The sequence below is a fragment of the Octopus bimaculoides genome, chromosome 2 (assembly GCF_046866305.1).
Source record: "Octopus bimaculoides isolate indiv1 chromosome 2, ASM4686630v1, whole genome shotgun sequence".
Lineage (NCBI taxonomy): Eukaryota > Metazoa > Mollusca > Cephalopoda > Octopoda > Octopodidae > Octopus > Octopus bimaculoides.
Window position 1 is genome coordinate 33,745,609 of NC_142929.1, and position 15,131 is coordinate 33,760,739.

Here is a 15,131-nt window from a genome sequence, read left to right on the forward strand (position 1 = left end):
ATATATATCTTTCTCCAAGCATGATGCATGATTTTCCCAAGACTGAAACGAATGAAAAGAATGAAAGAAAAAAAAAGGACTGTAGCAATCTCAGGGCAATTTTATCAGTAGCTTTATATATTAACTTCGTGCATGCATGTGTGTGTGTGTGTGTGTGTGTGAGTGTGAGTGTGTGTGTGTGTGTGTGTGTGTGTGTGTGTGTTTTCGTGTGTATGTGTGAGAGAAAGAGAGAGAAATCATAGCTCAGTCTTTAAATACTTTTGGGTTTCTGTTCAACTACTTCATCATCATCAATTAATGTCCAACTTCCATGCATGTCTGGGTGGGACAGTTGACAGGAGCTGGCCAGGTAGAAGACTACCCAGGTTACTGTGTCTGTTTTGACAGAGTTTTTAAGGCTGGACGCCCTTCCTAACACCAACCACTCTGCATTACTACTTTATGATAAACATTTGTACGTGTAAGTGTATGTGAAAGTGATATATATTTATATTAGACACGTTCTAAACAAAATAATTGATATTCACAAAATGGTGAATATAAAGAATTGTCAAATTAAGAAATTTTTCCTATAAAAAATTTAAATCACATATCACATGATATGGAAATATCAGATCCCATTAGATTACAACACTATATATATATATATATATATATATATATATATATATTTGCTAGGGTGAATTTTCATCTCCTGAAATCTATTTTGTTTTTAACACAAGCATGTCCATGAGAGGTGTTATCTCGAGACAAATACCACACAGTAACTAGCCTATCAACAGTGTGTATGCATTAAGTATGATACATGTGTGTGTGTGTGTGCGTGCGTGTGTGTGTGTGTGTGTGTGTGGAAAATAAAACAGGGTAGAAAATGCTTAAATAATTTTATCACGAAGATCATTTTAGTACCAATTTCAGTCTTTGTGACATTTTCAGCTTAGAGTAAGCCACAAAAAACAAATTGTGGAAAAAATAAATGGTACGTTTTTTCCCAAAAATATTTCTATTGTTTTCAAATGCATGAAAGTATGGAGAGGCTTAAAGAATTGCAAACACTTATAAATGGGCTTGATCTAAGCATTCTTTACATCCTCATTAAAAAATCTAACAACGAAAAACAAACAGGTATATACTATAAGCCCACCGACTCCAAGCAATATCTACTGCTCAACTCATGCGACCCCAGATACACTAGAATGAATATCCCTTTCAACCTAGCAAAAAGTATTTGTATTATAGTTTCTGATACAAGCACCAGAGACACACAACTTTATGAACTAAAGGATACACTCATTACCAAGAACTACCCACCATCACTAAATGATATAGGCTTTCAATGTGCCCTACAACTCAACATCCATAAACTCAGACAACCCAAATTAAGGAAGGATTTACAAGCAAAAGCCCTACCATACATCTCCACACACAACCCTCTTAACAATGAAGCCTTCAACACCATCCTCCAGAACATTCCTCTACTAAAAAGGGACCACAGAATAAATGTAATCCTCCAAACGCACACCATCATAAAGAGCAAGAGACAACCCAAGTCTATGAAAAGTCTCTTAACACAAGCCCAAGTACTCTCAACAACAATACGAAAGCTGGAAGTAAATAAATGCAGAAGACCTAACTGTGATATATGTGTTAACCTAATTGAGAGATCAGAGTTCTCTTTCAAACAGGGTCAACATTTTACAATGAAAAACAACTACATGTGTGTTTCAGAGAACCTAATATATGTATTAACTTGCCCTGGTATTGAGAGAAATACAAAGGCCAAACCAAAAACAGTCTACATCAATCCCAGATTAAAATTCAGAAATACAGAAAAATAGCATTCAGTGAACACATCGACATTTGCGCCACTAATAAACAACCCAGCTTCAGAATTTTTCCCCTCTATAAATTCAGGGACGATGCAGCCTGTAGTCAGCGCATTAGCAAAGAATCATATTTTAATCATAAAATATAAACCCCTTTTGAATGCGTCCACCATAAATGACACTATTACAAGCGTGTTAGAATAATAACCACGCAAATATTCAAAACGATATATTCAGAACAGTCACTACCCATGAATTCATCCAGAACAATTCCAATCACTATTATTACAACCACAACAGGTCACTTGACCATTTAAGACAATTACACTAACACTCTACTACTGTCATACCACTCGCACATTTTTATTATATCTTCTATTCATATTCCTCCTTCTTCTTCTTTGCCACCACATTCCTCAGCTATTACTGCTGCTTATACAATCAAAACCAAGAACTCATATCAAATATTAGGACTGCTAACACCTGCTACCTGCTACCAAACCTTCACAAGAATAAAAAAGAGAGAAACAGACATACACAAAAAAGGAAAATGTCCCTTGCATTTAAAAACTATGGAAATATTGTTAAAAAACATTTCATTTAATTTTTTATAATTTAATTCTTTTTCATGCTTTACTCTAATTGGAAACAGTCGCAAAAACTGAAGCTGGTACTAAAATGTTCTTCGTGATAAAATTATTTTAGTATTTTCTACCTTGTCTTATTTTCCTTACACATATCAATTTGTGTGTTCCTTTTCAACTTTCTACACACGTACATACATACATATACATATATATATATATTTATATATTTATATATTTGATCCTTTATATTGAACACTCAATATTTCATCTACATTCAATACTTTCTTTCATGGTGCCATCCATTTTTATTTTATTTTATTTTATATTGTATATTGTATATCATATTATATATTCCATATTCTATACCCCACATTAGTTCTGCAGGAATATAAATAAAACATAAAAAACAGACAGTGTTGGAACTCTTTTAAGCAAAATAATATATTCCTCTATACACAATCATACAAAAAACCCCACCTTTTTTGTATTTATTTTTACTCACATATATATATATATATATATATATGTATGCATGTATATATATATATATATATATATATATATATATATATATATATATATATATATATATATATATATATATATGTATGCATGTATATATATATATATTATTATTATTATTACTATTATTTAAAACAGTTTGATTAGGCTCCCAGCGACTTAAAGTTTCAAAGACTCAGCGGCCTCAGCCCGATGAACTCAGTTCCTGTAATTAGTATGTGTGTATATATATGTATGTGTGTGTGTGTGTGTGTATATATATGTGTGTGTATATATGTGTGTGTATATATATGTGTATGTGTGCTTGTATGTATATATGTGTGTGTGTGTGTGTTTATACATGTGGGTGTTTATATACACACACACACACACACACACACACATATATATATGCAACATCAAATTTTTTATTTGGTTGAAATAATTAACCAGTTGCAAAACATTGTGAACATGGCAGTTGCCTGAGCATCTGGCATCATGGAAAGTTCTGTCAATAAAAATACGAAAAGATTGGTAGAACCAATTACTCTTTAATAAATGCACCAAGAAAGAACAAATAACTTAGTTATAAACTGCTTGAAATTTTAACATTATACTAAGAGAATGGTTCTAATATGCATCCAAATCCTGATGGTTATAAAATAAAAAAAAACAAAAAAGTTTACCAAAATTATTAAATTACTTTTAGTATGCAATATTTTGTTGGGTTTACTTTCTTTCGCCGCCCAAGGTTTGTGTGTATGTGTGTGTAGTGTGTTTTCTTTGAAGTAGCAAAATAGCCATGCCAAAGATTTGTAAAGGTAACTATGTAAAAAAATTTTTTTTTTAAGTTAGTGCAAACCAAATGATGTTATCCTTGATTAGACAAAATGTCGTCATTACCAAATGTGCTGAAGAATAAAGTTTGAATAAGAACTAATGGAAGAGTGAGTGCAATTGAAGAGCAGGTAGGAAACTAACAGAGATGGCCAGAGATGAAAAACTGGTTGAATAACTACTTTAAACCATGTCCAGATGTATATGCATGAATATTTCCAATGTAGGTGCATAGGTAACAAAGGGAGGAAATTTCTAGAAAGCAAATGTTCATTCTTGCATACAAACTTTTCTAATGAATGAATGGACTCAAAAAAACCCCCAAAAAAAATTGATGCATGCAGTGGATGAAGAAATACATACTGTTTGTGTTGTCTTTTCATCTGTGGTATTACCCCTGAAAGTTAAATATATGAAATATTGTATTTTGAAGGAATAATATTGACACAGAAGAGAAAATGTGTTTTATATGTTTTTACACATAATTTCTTTACATTAAAAAAACAAAAAAAAAAACTTCAATCAAAAGAAATATCATTATATTATTTACTACAACCATTACTACAAATACCAATAAACATATTTTTGTGTTTATGTTTGTATAGATTTAAGTGTTAAAAAAAAAAAGAACACGGGTGGAAAAGTAGATGTGAAAAATATAAAATAAATTTGATGAAAGTGAAAAGTAAAACAAAATTATTTTCATTGTAACAAAACAAAAAACAATGGTTGGGTAAAATTATTTGCTGGGAAAGATTGCCAAAATCAGTTACTGTAATTCATGTTATAGTCATTTAAATTATTTACAAAAAACAGTCACTATGTCTGCAAAACTAAGTTATATAAATCTTCAGATTTATATATTCAAGGTTAATATAAGTTACATTATATCCAGAGATTTTAAATAATAGATATAATTGCTGTTTCCTTTTAATTTATGTATTTTGTACATATGGGTATTTTAATACTGATAACTGCATTATGGTCTCTATTCAGGCCAAATTCAGTATGAAGCCATTTATATTTGAAGGGTACTACTAACAAATTGAAGACGTGTGGCCTAGCAAAGTGTTCAGCTCTCAATCATAACGTTGGAGGTTCAATTCTTGGATAGGGTAGCATGTTATATCTTTGATCAAGGCATATCATTTTATGTTACTTTAATCTATTTATCTTTAATGAGTACCAGTCAGAGCTAGAACAGTGACAGAGAGAGAAGGAAGGCTAGAACAGCCTTCTTTCTCTTTCTGTCACATTCTGGATGTTCCACTAGGTAAAGGCTGAAGTAGCTGAGAGAGAATGTGTGCTTATTCATGATGACATAGACATCTAAAACAATTAGCAAAAGCATGGGACATACTGCGAACTCATACTCACTTATAAGTGATGGCTAGCTGTACTATGTTTGTTAAATTCATCTAAAAAGTTGTAGAACTGCTTTATTAAGAAAGCAGCAATTTCAAAGGTAAACTAAAAAGTTGTTATACTGGGGATATAACACATAAACATAATGGTATATAAATAAAACAAAGAGTCCATGAAGCAAAGATCTAGAACATTAACACAGCTATCACAGTTGTTCTGGTCATCCTCCTGTTGTAAGAACAGGAGTGATTCCACAACCTTATGATTGAGAGCTGAACACTGTTAAGCTACACATTTATCTTCCTTAAGACTATTAAAAACTGCCATGTTGAAAACGATTTTTTGCTGAGAAAATATCAATTCTAGTATTTGGTAGATATTTAACATCATTACAGAGATAATATAATGATGAAATTTAATTTCACAGTTAAAGAGTCGATTGATTATTGAAAAGTAATAAATATGTGTTTGGAAATACATATTATATATATCTATACTTTTAAACTTATAGAATGAAATATGGAACAGCATTTAAATAAAAACTGGCAATCATCTGAGTGAAGTGATTTTAGCAAAGCCTGAAAAACAAAGAAGTTTGAAACCATATTTTTCAACCACAAATGGTCATTCAAGATGTAAAACTGCAAAATTGTGTTTATCTTTAACACTGTGAAGAAGCAAATACTGAAACAACAGAATTATTGCCAGTTACCCTTGGAACCATCTCTGGCAGCAGGAAGACATGATGTTGATGAGGATTTAGCAAAGTTCACACTAGGTGTAGCAGGAAAAGGGTAATTAGATACAAATACAGAGTCTGGGGAGTCTACTGCATCAGGAGAAGGCAAAGATGCAGAGTTGTTTTCCATAATCTACAAAATATGAAAGTAAATACATTGGAAATAATATACAATTAACTGAAATGTCTGAAGAAAATAATTTCAAAAAATTTCTGTAAACTTTCTCATTTCTCTCCCTTGTTCTTATTCTGTTTTCTAAGGATAGTCGCAGCTGGTCTCAAGTCAGCAGGATGGAAGCTTAATAGATAACAACAGTTCATATTCCACCATTGGCTATACTTTACTCTTAGCCAATACACATTATGATTTATTTTACCATGCTATTGATACTATTCTGATGCTATTCCATAAGTAACAATTTAACATAAGCCTAGCTAAATAGATTGGGTATTTGTTAGTGGAATCTGTTAGTTTAATGATGCCAGACTTATAGAAAGCCATGTTTCAGTCTTGGTGATAGAGCATCTTCTACTGTAGTACTATAGACCCACACAAGAGTAGCTGTTCCAACTGCAGTGAGTACATTTGAAGGAGTTATTTGCCAGTCAATGTATTTATTCAGAAAAAGAAAAGAAAATCAAAGGGCTTAAGTTCTTGTTATTCAAAATCACTGTGCAAATAAGATATTTGGTACAAAACCATATTTTTTAGCTAAAAAGTTGAAATTTTCACAGCTTATTTTCAGCCAAAACAAGGTAAGTCAACTTATACACCAAGACAACTTTGAAGGACCAAAAATTCCATGTGAAATATAAGAGATGGAAAGATAGGGACAATGTTTACACTACATGTTTATATTATATAATGTGCTGACTTGTATGCCAGAAAATATGGTAAATGTTCTGAAAAATTGTCTTCAGATTCCTTTGTATCAATAAACTATAACAATTTTCAATTGGAAATTCACTCTCAGAATTGTTTTTATACAAAATTGTTTTAATACAAAAAGTATTACAAACTAAGAGAAAATGGAAAATGCAGTCCATCCCCAAAAGATTTTTAAACAGTTAAATTAAACAATATTCCACATCTGTGTGTTGCAGAAAGGGATATAAATGCGTATAAAGATACAAAATAATTATCAACTTCTATCAATGTTGCCCTCTCTCAGCAAAAGTCACCAGAGAATTCTAAACAATTTCCTATCACTCTAATTCTTCTCATACAACTCAACATTATCTTAACAGCTATTTCTAGCCTTCCACTTGACTACTGAACATACACACTTACTTTTATCTATTACTAACAACTGCAAACTGACAAAATCTGACAATAATTTCTCCAAGAAAGTTATTTATCAAAATGATGCACAGGTATGGCTGTGCGGTAATAAGTTTGTTTCCCACTGCATGGTATCTTGAGCAAGTGACTTCTGCTATAGTCCTGGTCCAATCAAAGCTTTGTGAGTGGTTTTGGTAGATGGAAACTAGAAGGTGCGTGTGGGGGGGGGGGGGGGGGTATACTGTCTCCTTGTCTTGACTTCGCGTGATACTTGTGAAAGAGTGTCACTCTCATACATGTGGTGTCCTTCATTTCCGATCTTCCGTGAAAACATGTCTGGTCATGGGAAAATATTACCTTACTTGGAAACAGGTGAGAGTGGATGACAAGAAGAGCATCAAGCCATAGGAAATCCACTGCAACAAATTCCATCTGACTCATGCAAGCTTGGAAAAATGGACATTAAATTATTATTACTGGAGGAGGAGGATACCTCTTGTCAAATGGATTATTATTATTTTTTTTTTTTTTTTTTAAGGCATCGAGCTGACAGAATTTTTAGCATGTTGGGCAAAATGCTTAGTGGTATTTCAGCTGCCACTACGCTTTGAGTTCAAATTCTGCTGAGGTCGACTTTGACTTTCATCCTTTCAGAGCTGATAAATTAAGTACCAGTGAAACACAGGTCAATTTAATCAACTAGTCCCCACCCACAAACTTCAGGCCTTGTGCCTATAGTAGAAAGGATTATTATTATTATTATTATTATTATTATTATTATTATTATTATTATCATCAAGGTGGTGACATGACAGTATTGTTAGCACATCAATCAAAATTCTAAGCAACATTTCTTCTGGCTCTTTGCATTCCAAGTTCAAATTCCGCTGTGGTCAACTTTGCCTTTCATCCTTTTGGAGTTGATAAACTATGTACCAGTGAAACACTGGGATCAATGTAATCGACTAGTCCCCTCCCCCAAATTTCAGGCCATGTACCTTTAGTGGAAAGGATTATTATCATTGTTATAGGAGGAGAGATGGAGCCCATGACCTTTGCAATAGGTTGCAGTCCAGGGTAGAAGAGATGGTCTGAGTGAGGATCAAGGTAGGAAAAGAGACAACAGAGCTAACATTAAACCAACACAAGTGGATTAGAGTACATTTCTCAACAGCATAGTGTAATATATGCAATATAACTTGAATCCTTGACCTACAACTAAAGAGCTTAACACTGTAATTACTTAGTGTTAAGCATTACTCTTTTACTCTTTTACTTGTTTCAGTCATTTGACTGGGGCCATGCTGGAGCACCACCTTTAGTCGAGCAAATCGACCCCAGGACTTATTCTTTGTAAGCCTAGTACTTATTTTATCGATCTCTTTTGCCGAACCGCTAAGTTACGGGGACGTAAACACACCAGCATCGGTTGTCAAGCGATGTTGGGGGGACAAACACAGACACACATACATACATACATACATATATATATATATATATATATATATATATATATATATATATATATATATATATATATATATACACGATGGGCTTCTTTCTGTTTCCGTCTACCAAATCCACTCACAAGACTTTGGTCGGCCCGAGGCTATAGCAGAAGACGCTTGCCTAAGGTGCCAAGCAGTGGGACTGAACCCGGAACCATGTGGTTGGTAAGCAAGCTACTTACCACACAGCTACTCCAGCACCTTTGGTAAAAAATTTTTTAAATAATTAATAACAATAAGGAATGATTTCAGATCATAGCTTATCATAGGTACAACCAATTAACTGTATCCTAATATGCAAATATTACTAACTGAATAAAAGGTTCTGCTGTATTTTTCATCATACAAATTGATACAGTTTATAGTGTAAACTTTTGAACATCATCATAATCTTTCCAAATCCAGTAGCATTTCACATGGAATTTTTGGTCTTTCAAGGTTGTTAGGGTGTATAAATCAACCTACCTATCTTGGCTGTAGATTTTGGTGTATGCCACAAAATACAGTAATTTCAAAGTCAATATAAAAAAGTGCAGAAAATGTTAAATGATAAGGTTCACAACTACATCTCAAACTGATATATTTCTTTATATTTTCCAGGTAATACATTTAATTTGATTAAATGTATTACTCCCCTTATCTTTAGGGAAAATGCATAATCTTTCAATAGAAGAGATGATTTACTTCCAATCTGCTACAGAAACTTATTCAGCATTAAAACAACACAGCACCCTTGACTTTTGGAGACATTTTTTCACACTCAGAACTGCTGGAGCATGGAATAAACTACATGCATCACTTGTTAGATGTAGAGACACTACAATCTTCAAAACTTCCATTCTGCCTGTAATCTGCCAACAGTACACCTGATGCTCACCACTTTTTTTTTTTTTTCACTATTCACTTCCTGTGCATATTCTGTGTATTGTTCATGCAGCTTTGGTTTCTTTTTTTAATTTCTTTATTGTCCACAAGGGGCTAAACATAGAGGGGACAAACAAGGACAGACAAAGGGATTCAGTCGATTACATCGACCCCAGTTCGTAACTGGTACTTAATTTATCGACCCCAAAAGGATGAAAGGTAAAGTCGACCTCGGCGGAGTTTGAACTCAGAATGTAATGGCAGACGAAATACCGCTAAGCATTTCACTTGGTGTGCTAACGTTTCCGCCAGCTCGTCGCCTTTGCTTTCTTTTTCTGATGAGTTGTAGTGCAACCGAGCACAGTATATAATGAGTTTATTATTATTATTATCATTATTATTGTTATTATTATTATCTATAGTTCATTCCTTCCATAAGTAAAGATTTACATAAGGGAGTTAACTATACATAATAATCACTTATTAAATTTGTACTTTAAATTGAACAGCAAATTTGATAGACTCTGCAAAGCTTTCACTCAAAAGTATTTTCTATGGATGAGCATTTTATAAATAATTTGATTTAGTTATAAGTAATTTGATTTGATTGATTTAATCAGATTACATAATCACATTCATGTGCCAGCAACTCTTTACAAGATCCTAATGAGTTTACATCATAAATTCTTATTTGAAACTACAATTGTATTTACTTTATGATTTATACTTTATCAATGTATAAATCCCATTCTTAATTTTCTTTGCCAGTACCACCTGACTGGCCCTCATGCCAGTGACACGTAAAATCACCCACTACACTCAGAGTGGTTGGAGTTATGGAGGGCATCCAGCTGTAGAATGCCAAATCAGATTGGAGCCTGATGCAGCCTTCTAGCTCGCCAGTCCTGAGTCAAACCGTCCAACCCATGCCAGCATGGAAAGCGGATGTTAACCGACGACGACGATGATGATGATGATATTCATACAAAGTCATCTGGACAAAAACTTTTGTCTTCAGCTTTCTGAATGTGAATAAACTCTTAAGTCTAACTTGAACAAACAACTTGAAAATTAAACAATTTCTTTTTAAACTCTGATTAATATGAAATGGAAAACAATAATTTATTACAGGCATATAATTGGACTGCAGTCATGCTGGGATACCACGTTGATGGGTTTTAGTTTGACAAATCAACACCAGTAATTAATTTTATAAGCATGGTACTTATTCTATCTCTCTCTTTTTGCTTAACCACTAAGTTATAGGGATGTAAAACAAAGGTCGTCAAGTAGTGGTGGCAGACTAACAAACACACACACACATATATATATATATATATATATATATATATATATATATATATATATATATATATATATATATATAAATATATATCATCATCATCATCATCATCGTTTAACGTCCGCTTTCCATGCTAGCATGGGTTGGACGATTTGACTGAGGACTGGTGAAACCGGATGGCAACACCAGGCTCCAATCTAAATTTGGCAGAGTTTCTACAGCTGGATGCACACGTGCACACACACGCATATATATACAATGGGCCCCTTTCAGTTTCTGTTTATCAAATCCATCCACAAGGCTTTAGTAGAAGATACTTGCCAGAGGTGGAGTAGGTCTGAACCTGAAACCATGCAGTTGGAAAGCAAACTTCTCACCACACATGTGAATAAAAATAACTAATTTCAAATTATAATTTTTAACCGTATTTATCAAAGAATAAAACACATTTACAGATAATAACTATGCCATTAAATACATTTAAAAAAATCCATTTGTATTTTAAAACTGACTGGCAGAGACAAATCGTATTGAAGATACACATGAATGTTTGAAAGAATTATTACCTTTCGGTAGTCAAACATAGCAGTTAAAGGCCAACTTGGTGGACGTTTATTATCAGTATATGCAGATTGACCTGTAATCAAATTAAACAAATAAAACTAATAGATTCCCAAAACTGGGAGGCAATTCATCAGCAATATGTGATTTTGTTAATATTCTATTGCTCGCCACTAATTAAAGTGTTGGCCGCAGCAGTCTACCAAATGGGTTAAAACACACCTGAAAGAATAAATTGGTTAGATTCATTTTCATTAGTACAAGCATGTGACTAATTATAAATAACTAAATTTTATTTTTGCCAACTATTTATCAAAGCATTGTGTGCAATATAAGAAGAAGCATAATGCATGATGATAATGTATCAGGATGAACAATTTTATTGAGGTTATACTTCAAGATGAGATACAAATTTCTTAGGCTTTAGGTATTGTGGTTTAAGAAGTAAACAAGGAATTAACACTACCAATTGATCATTCCTTTAATATCCTTTCTACTAGAGGCAAAATGCCTGGAATTTTTGAGGAGGGAACTAGTCAATTACACTGACACCAATACTCAACTGGTACTTCTTTTATTAACCCCAGACGGATGGAAGGCAAAGTTGACCTCAGTGGCATTTCAGAATGTAAAACCAGAAATGGCATTTAGCATTTTGTCTAGTGTGCTAAGAACTTTTTCAGCTCACCATTTCATCATCTCTTTAATATAAAACCATAGTCAGGAAGAAAGATATTTTTCTATCGTGTCTGACAAAATTGAAAATGTACATGAAAAGAATGAAAGTACACAACTTCTGGTTTTATCACTTAATTATCATAGGAATTTGATTAATGATAAAAATCACAACTATGAAAGTTTTAATTCCATGTGAAATGGCACCAACTCTAAAATAAAGATATAAAATAGGTAAATTTACCCAATTTCTCAAGCAATTGATTCATCCCTAAAACTGAATTTTTTAATACATTTTTTTAACTGAACCTAAGTAATTCAAGTTTTTTTTTACCCCCACCCAATGGCTCAATCCCCAGTATTTCCTCCCTCCCAGTTTTTGTATAAGTCAAAGCACTAACAAACACCTCAGAGGTGGTTGTAAGTTCTAAGACCCAAATCTTAAGAAACATGCCAAGGCAAAAATGAAACTGTCCTGACTTGTGAGATGACCAAGTGAAACAGCTTCACTTAAATGACTATGCCAAGTTCAGAATGTAATGATGATCTTTGTAAGTGACTTCTAAAAGATTGTCAGTGTTAAATGTGGATAAAATATTTGTAGCACATTCAATGGAGTGAGTGTTCGCAAGCTGTCACTATAAACAACATGATATTGACTCTTAACTAAATAAACCATACCTTCAGTTCATGTAAGCATGCATAGTGTACGTATATTTGTATATGTTTATGGGCATGCCTATATATATTTCAGTCAAGCATCAAAAGACATGGACAAGATATATATATATATATATATATATATCTGGCAAAAACATCCATCTTTCACCATCTTTTGAATAGGATTATTTCCTTTCGATCATCTCACCACACATTTACCACCAAATCTATTTCTTCTATTCTCAAATTCACAAGAACACCACCTACGCATACAGACTATGTCACTTCTTTCAATCCTTTTCCACCATCTATAAATAGGCTTGGCAGCATCCTAAAATATGATACTACTAACTACCTTTCCCACCCATCCCTTCCCTTTATCTCTGTCCTTGGTTTATCACGCATACCCACACCACCTATAAACTACACACAGGCATTCCTTCCTCCTCATTAGACCTTTTAACATCATCCCCCTATTCCTCCTTCACTCTATATGCTCATCCCCTCTACCCTGTTAAGACCAACTGACCATAAATATATTGCTACCATCCTTTGCCTCTATCTCTCCTCTATCCCCTTTCACATTCTGTCTTCATGACTTGACCTTTGGCCATTCTTCAAGTAAACAAGCAAAAATCCATTGCAATATGGAATATATATACCTCTGCTATCTATGCTATATCAACTTTCGCTCCAACATAAATTTCCGATTATCCACACAAGGATTACTTTGCACGGATTTCTACACAGATATTTATCACTGGAACGAAACTACACTTCAAGTACTGTTCTCTCTTTTTTCAGCACATCACACTCTTTACCACTTCATATTAAAAATATCCGCCTATGGATATAATAATAGATTACTTTATTTTTTCTGTCTCCGATGAAGGGAAGTACTGGATCTTCCCAGAAACAGCTGTAAGACTCTATCCATAAAATACTTCTCCAACCTTACCTTTGCTCTCTTTATCTTTTTGTTTTTATATATTTACATATATATATATATATATATGCTTATAAAATAATATTATTATTTGCAGAATTGTCACTCATCACCGCTTCTCAAATCACTGCAGAAAACACACATGCTTGTTTGTTTAACAAACAACAATATGAAATTATAGTTTTTAAATCTAATGGGAAGAAGTGAGTGGATATGTTGGGGGTAATGATAGCACACTTATCAGAAATATATAGAGGTGTGAGTTCAAGCCCCAATATTTTACTATTCTCATTAGTCAATACATAGTGATCACTTATCACTGCTTCTCAAATCATTGCAGAAAACACACATGCATTTTGTTTATATATATATATATGTATGTATTTCATGTTACACTAAGAAGCAATGCAAGTTATCAGAATTTTCCAATTTGAGTATGATAAACCAACCCATTCCAAATCCTTGAGCGAGTAGTTGTGTAAATGGAATAAGGATTGGTGAGCTTACAATGGTATGGAGACATAAAATGTATAATAATGAAGTCATATTTTGAAATATCTTAACTGAGAAAGATCTCACATAAGAGATGAATCTCTTTTTATATGCTGTGAAATGATCTGAGACATATGTATTAAATGCATTCAAAATATCATTACTTGGTTTGATTTCATTATCACACACACACACACACATATAAGTACATATACTTTGTAGATCCTTGTGTCTAACAATGAATGAAGAGGATGAAAAAAAATACAGGCATTAAAATGAAAAACAACCATCATTAGCAAGAGAAAAATATAAGCATTGTTAATAAGGCAAAAAATAATGGAAAGCAAAAAGAAAAAAATTTAAAGCAATGAATATAAAAAGAAGTAAAATGAAAATGAGTGATTTAAAAAATTAATTAGATAATTTTTTTAAACTTTCAACAAGATTAAACATTGTACAGGTAATATAAATGAAATGAATGAAGAAAAGCCATGTCACACTTGGCATATGTAACTGTTCCAAATTTCAAACATCACATAGAAAATATGTAAATAGTTATTGTAGTAGTGGTTGTAGTATATACTAAAAAATAATATTGAAATGATTGAAAAATAAAAAAAATTTAAAATTTTGAAGAAAAAAAAGGGAAAAATTTTACAAAACCAAACATTTGTCAATGAAATGTAATGAGAACAAATGTAAAGAAAAATGGACAGCAGCGAAAGGGAAAAAAAAAGAAAAAGCAAGAGATGCAAGGATATTCAAAACAATTGTGAATAAGGAAGTCTAAATAAGGCCACACAACTAATATGCTAAGCAGCTAGTTCAGCACTAAACAACAGAGAGGAAATATGTAACAAACTTAGAACCCAAAGAAGAAGAAAACTCTAATGAGCAAAAAAATAAAAATAATTTGTTAATGAACAAATAAGCAAACACAATATTTAAACAAAATTCATGCAAATTGGATTTAAATAGACAAACA

The 15,131-nt window shown here is 32.7% G+C and overlaps 1 protein-coding gene across 50 annotated transcripts in view; it reads right to left on the reverse strand.

The window, feature by feature from the left end:
• The window catches only part of LOC106868006 (uncharacterized), a 553,573-nt gene that overhangs the window by 148,820 nt on the left and 389,622 nt on the right, over nt 1–15,131 (reverse strand). For 37 of the 50 annotated variants that reach the window (XM_052976095.2, XM_089342623.1, XM_089342596.1 and 34 more), the window contains 3 exons: nt 11,379–11,449; nt 5,829–5,988; nt 4,115–4,148 (listed from right to left, as the gene is read on the reverse strand). In XM_052976095.2, coding sequence (XP_052832055.1) covers nt 4,115–4,148; nt 5,829–5,988; nt 11,379–11,449 — 265 coding nt within the window. The remainder of the gene's footprint in view (nt 1–4,114; nt 4,149–5,828; nt 5,989–11,378; nt 11,450–15,131) is intronic. The other 13 variants (XM_089342694.1, XM_089342659.1, XM_089342726.1 and 10 more) reach the window with 1 other exon arrangement.